General features: G+C 53.4%; 1 protein-coding gene across 1 annotated transcript in view; it reads left to right on the top strand.

The window, feature by feature from the left end:
• The window catches only part of afdna (afadin, adherens junction formation factor a), a 69,914-nt gene that overhangs the window by 38,696 nt on the left and 25,283 nt on the right, over positions 1-5,935 (top strand). The window contains 12 exon segments of the mRNA XM_077016107.1: positions 32-149; positions 332-698; positions 2,378-2,448; positions 2,451-2,471; positions 2,741-2,916; positions 2,918-3,007; positions 3,140-3,283; positions 3,896-3,979; positions 3,981-4,070; positions 4,072-4,096; positions 4,392-4,414; positions 4,417-4,497. Coding sequence (XP_076872222.1) covers positions 32-149; positions 332-698; positions 2,378-2,448; positions 2,451-2,471; positions 2,741-2,916; positions 2,918-3,007; positions 3,140-3,283; positions 3,896-3,979; positions 3,981-4,070; positions 4,072-4,096; positions 4,392-4,414; positions 4,417-4,497 — 1,290 coding nt within the window.

The raw sequence follows: 5,935 nt of genomic DNA, 5'->3' as shown, positions 1-5,935 counted from the left end.
TCCAGGCCCTGTGTCCATCCTCACACGCCAGGGACGATTTACCTCACAGCAACCAGACACCGCCTCACTACGCCACCTCCAGCCACACGGCTCTCCCCTCCCTAACTCCACATTTACCTCAATCTCCATAACCACTCGGAGAAATCTGAGTCATTCGATTGTTTGGTCAAGTCATAACGGACGAGTGTTACCGCACCGTCCGGGACTTCTTTGTTTACGCGCCTGGGCGCTGGGAGGGTTCGGGGGGTGAGCAGAGCGTGGCCCGTGGGGCCTGGGTGTCTGGTTGTGGGCGAGGCTGGGGGCGGGACGGGGGGGCGTATGGGGGTGTGAGGCTGTCCTGGGACTGCTGCTACTGCTCCTGCTGCTGCTGCTTGTGGCTGTGAGAAACCCCTCAGCCCTACCCCCCCCTCCAGAGCTCGGCCTAACAGTCTCTCTCACTCTGTCTCTCACTGTGTCTTCCTCTTTCTTTCACTCTTGCTTTCTATGTGTCTCTCTCGCTCCCTGTCTCTCTCTCTCTCCGCCCCCGTCTCTGTCCCACATGCGCTCTTACAGAAGCAGAAGAACATCGCAGGTGCTCTGGCCTTCTGGATGGCGAACGCCTCAGATCTGCTCAACTTCATCAAGCAGGACAAAGACCTGAGCCGAATCACGCTGGACGCACAGGATGTGCTCGCACACCTCGTCCAGATGGCCTTCAAGTGAGTGTGAAAACACATACATACACACACACACAAAACAAAGCATGCTGTAACGTAAAGCATGAACTGACCTGTCATTGTGTGGGCGGGGCTCGAGTGGTCTGTGGCGCTGACCGCAGGGCAGTCGACCCTCTCCCACGCGCTTCTCACGCCCATGCCGGCCCCTCCCTCCGAACACGTGTGACTCATTCAGGGATGTTGACTCAATCCCGTCGTTATCTGCGGTCTAGCAGCACGGCGCTGAACCCGGACGTCACCTTTCACCGTGCGTATCCACAGCTGGCATGCGGGTGGGTGGTGTGTTCATAGGTGGGCGGGGTGAGATTTGGCTTCACGTGGACTAGGGTGGGCGATATGGGGAAAAAATTGTAGCACGATTTTTTTTGCATAAAATCATGATTTCGATTTTTTATCATGGATGGATGGATATTCCATCGCAAAAATGGGGGGGGGGGGGGGGGGGGGGGCTACAACGCTTTCTTTCTAAGCTGATTTTAATGAGTGACACTGATAAAGTGCACTATTGCACTAAATATACAATATTTCCCAGCACATTAAACTTAATTAAGTTAAATATTTATACATATAGTCGAAATGATTCGAAATAATTTGCTTTTTTATCACATTATTTAATGGTTGTTTATTTTCAAAACTCCAAATTTTAACGTTTTTACGTTCTCATGTTTCGTCCTGGAATTACAAGAGGCTCGTATTTGTTAACGTAATACAGGAGAACTGTTCAGTCAGACAGCTATTTGTTTTGAAACGAAGTAGTTACAATTTCAAGCATTTTCAAGTACTTAGCCTAAATTCCAGCATTTTTCAAACCTGAAACACAAAGCAACATTAAAATTTGTCAGGTAAATGTTCCTTCCTGTTTTCGAGGGGTGTTTCTTTATACTACCACATATCGTTTCTGACAACATTGCAAAGAACGCGGAGTGACGTGGCAAGTTGAAGTACCTGTGATGAACGTTTCCGCCGATCGCAGGGGTTCGCGCGAGGTGGTGCGGAGGCGCGCGCTACGGTCACTCGTGAAAGTATAAACCACCGAAGCCGTAGCTTGTGAGGGCGGCTGCCCCCGCTGCCCGCATTGTTTCACTTTCGGCATATTCCTTGGGATGCCTACGTCTCAAGTGATTGAATAAATTTGTTGTACTGGCATCGGACGTTTTACATGTTCTTTGCACACCTTACATATCGCTGAATTTTGGTCTTGGTCAGTGGAAGAAAATCCGAACCAATTCCATATTACAGAGGTAAATTTCCTCTTCGTTACCAGCTCCTCGGTTTGGCTTTCATCCATGGTTGTCCACTTTTAGTTTTTTACAAACAAAACATGGAGGCGTGGAAGACGTACAGTTCGCTGTGATTGGTCAGTCCTACGCCCTACGTCTGCCGCATCGGCGGGAACCAGCATTAAAAAAAGTAATTGCGCTGATTGGCAAAGGCGATCTATACGATTTCTGTAATTTGGTAGATCGCCTGCGATTCTCCACTCGTCATCGCCATTCACCGATTTTATATTGTCATATCGTGCACCCCTAACGTGGACCGGTGTGATGACCCTGCTGGGGACCTCGCTGTATAACCCCGCGGGCCTGAACGTCTACACCGGCCTTCGGCACTGTACGAATCATGCAAACCGTAAAGCAGTTAACTGTGTTCGTTCTCGGCAGGTACTTGGTGCACTGTCTGCAGTCAGACCTCAACAACTACATGCCGGCCTTCCTGGATGACCCTGAGGAGCAGACCCACAGAGGCCCAAGATAGGTGAGTCCAGAACCCCCCCCCACTACACGTTCAGCCCTGCAGACGTGGCTAGGATTGGTTCACACAGAAGAAATCTTTCCCAGGGTATGTGTTCCAAAGCTTTGCCCATTAACGTTGTTGACAGCAGGCAGAACCAACATTGGACATTATCAGCAGGAGCCCCCTTGTGGAGGTTTAGAGTCAAAACAACATTTATCATTCGGTCTATGATGCCATGCCACTGTGTGACTCTGCCCCGTCCTTTTGCCCGCCCTGTTTCTGCCCCCCAGAGGACGTGCTGCACACGCTGACCGGCGCCATGTCGTTGCTGCGGCGTTGCCGTGTCAACGCGGCCCTCACCATCCAGCTGTTCTCTCAGCTCTTCCACTTCATCAACATGTGGCTGTTCAACAAGCTGGTGACGGAGGCCGACTCGGGCCTGTGCTCACACTACTGGGGAGCCATCCCTCAGACAGCAGCTCAGCCACATCGAGGCCTGGGCTGAGAAACAGGGCCTGGAGCTGGCAGCAGACTGCCACCTCAGCAGGATAGTACAGGTATAGTACCCACCACACCACAGACTGCCACCTCAGCAGGATAGTACAGGTATAGTACACACACACACACACACACACACACACCACCACACGCACAGCTTATACGCTTTCCCCCCCTCATCTCGCCCGCAGGCCACCACCCTGCTCACCATGGACAAGTACTCCGTCCAGGACGTGCAGAACATCAACAACACGTGCTTCAAACTCAACTCACTGCAGCTCAACGCCCTGATGAGTAACTACCACTGCGCCCCAGATGAGCCCTACATCCCCCCTGTGAGTCACCCCACCACAGAGGCAACACCGTCTGACCCTGAACTCCCTCTGGGGTCTCCGGTTACACGCGGACATCATTCCATTATGCTAATCAAACCCCATCTTCCCACTAGCAAGACCTCTTGACATCAGTCATTCCTGTGGATAAACCTTTGTGTAATCGCCATAAGCTAATGCGAACAGGACATTCCAATTGGCTGTATAGTCTACATTCCAATTGGCTGTATAGTCTAACATTCCAATTGGCTGTATAGTCTACATTCCAATTGGCTGTATAGTCTACATTCCAAGTGGCTGTATAGTCTACATTCCTATTGGCTGTATAGTCTACATTCCTATTGGCTGTATAGTCTACAGTCCTATTGGCTGTATAGAGTCTATTTATATGGTTCCAGAAGTAAGCCTTCTCTGCCCAATCAGCTCATAATGTTAATGAAGCCATGTGAAACCTAATGGAGTGTTTGTATGGGAACAAGATGTAGCTTTAGCCCGAGCTTCCCTGCGGCTCTCGCGTCGGCTTCCTTCTGGTCGTATGGGCGGGGCCAGGTTTGGGACCCGCCCACGCGCTCCCTCAAAGGGACCTCGGTGCTGACGCACGGCCGTGGCCCACAGGAGCTGATCGACCACGTGGTGGCCGTGGCGGAGAACACGGCGGACGAGCTGGCGCGGAGTGACGGGCGCGAGGTCCAGCTGGAGGGAGGACCCGGACCTGCAGCTGCCCTTCCTGCTGCCCGAGGACGGCTACTCCTGCGACGTGGTCCGGAACATTCCCAACGGCTTCCAGGAGTTTCCTGGAGCCGCTCTGCCAGAGAGGTAGGGGAGGAGTCGCGGCGCTGCTCCTTCTAGAATGTTCTCTGAGGAAAACTCCGGCCAAGTTTCGTACGTGGGGAGAGAGAATCGTGTCGAACGTGTTTATTTAAAAAAAACTGATGTTGGGGCCAATGGAATGTGGTTACCTAAGGTCCTGTGGAAAGGATTGTTTGCTCCCCTTTCTTATCTGCGTTTATTTTATTTTTTTAAGTGCGTGTGTGTCTGGGTGTGTGTGTGTGGTGTGAGGACATCGTCAGGGTTTGATGGTTTTTGTCCTGACCTGCTGTTTCCTCTACAGGCTTCTGCCGTCTGACCCCTCACCCCCCGCTCTCCCCGGCACATGGACCGTCTACTTTGAAGGGGCTGACTGTGACAGCCACTTTTCCACCGACAACTCGGACCTGGTACGTCATGCAGAAGGTCAAAGACTTCAAAGCGCTGGCACGCTGTGATAGCGAGCGCTTTCCTAATGCTGTCGAAACGAAGGCAGGCCGGGGGCAGTTTATTTCTGTACATATTTTACCCAGTAATGCACCCGTTACGTTCTGTCTTACTTTTATCCTTAGCTGATAGTCTGAGGTGTTTCTTGAACAGGAAACCGGGGGTACTGATCAGGCCTCAGAAGGTTTTTTCCTCTGAACACGAAGCGTTTTGTACTGTCGCGTTTTTGGTTTAATTTTTGCTCTCGTTGACGTCACCGCTCGTTGGTGATTAAACACTCCGACTTTCCCGGAAACGAGGTGGCAGCCGTAACGTGTGGCTTCATCAGCGCTCCGTAATGACGGGGGGTGGTCTGAGGTGACCGGCACAGACCTGATGTCGCCCTACCACAGTGTGTTAGATTTCAGTCAACACCAGTGAGGCCTCAGCAGCTAATTACTGACCTGAGCCTGTTTAGGGCAGGGCTGTAAATGATAGCCTTCTGCTAGCATTAATCACACCCATCCCCCAAATGGCACCACTTCCCCTGTAATTGCCCAGCCGGTTATTATTATTTTTTGTTGTTTTTGTTTTGTTTTTTTTTTTTTGGGGGGGGGGGGGGGGGGGGGGGGGTGGGGGGGGGGGGGTGGTTTGCTTTTTCCAGGACTCTAGCATTTGGACAAGAGCCGTGCCCAGCCGGGGCGCCTGCTGTCCCAGCGCCAGACTGAGCTGGGCGGGGGCCGGCCACGCTCCGCTGGTCCGCCCGGGGGCTCTGATTAATGCGGCCTGGCCACGCGCCAGACGGAACCGCCCCCCGCCCCCCCGTCACCACCCCCCATCAGCCGGCTCCTTCTCCGCTGGCCTTGTGGAAGCTGTGAAATACGGCAGGGCAAACAGCTGTAGGTTTCTCGTGTCTGACCTGACCCAGTACCTTACCAAAAAAATGTAAAATACAGGTAAACGCCCCACCCCTATTGCTTCTGCAACACACCCCTCCAGATTGCGGTGCTAGTCTATGCCGAGCATCTCCATGATGAGGCCTGCTCACCCTCCAAATACCTCTCCACCCTGCTCAGCCCCCATCTCAGGCCTCTACTCCCTCCCTGTATGGCTGGGGCTGTAACGGTTAGCTTAAGGGGGCGCGGGTGTCCCGGAGCTCTCCCTGGGCACGGCCCGTGGTAGCTTGCCTCTCCGTGGGAAGCTGGCCCAGACCCAATACGAGCCCGGCGAGGCTGCCCTCTGGAGCCACACCGCATGTGGCTTGCATTCCTGACTCTGCTCCAGCAGCCGCCGCTTTTTCCCCGTTCCCCGCCCTCCGCCCCGGCCGGGTCCTGTCCGGACGACTCCTCCCGTCAGGGCTAGCACCAGGAAAGACTCGCGTCGTGCTCCCGTGGGGGGGGAGACGACTCTTTCCTCTCGGGC

The sequence above is a fragment of the Brachyhypopomus gauderio genome, chromosome 9 (genome assembly GCF_052324685.1).
Source record: "Brachyhypopomus gauderio isolate BG-103 chromosome 9, BGAUD_0.2, whole genome shotgun sequence".
NCBI lineage: Eukaryota > Metazoa > Chordata > Actinopteri > Gymnotiformes > Hypopomidae > Brachyhypopomus > Brachyhypopomus gauderio.
This window is presented reverse-complemented; position numbering and strand designations above follow the sequence as displayed.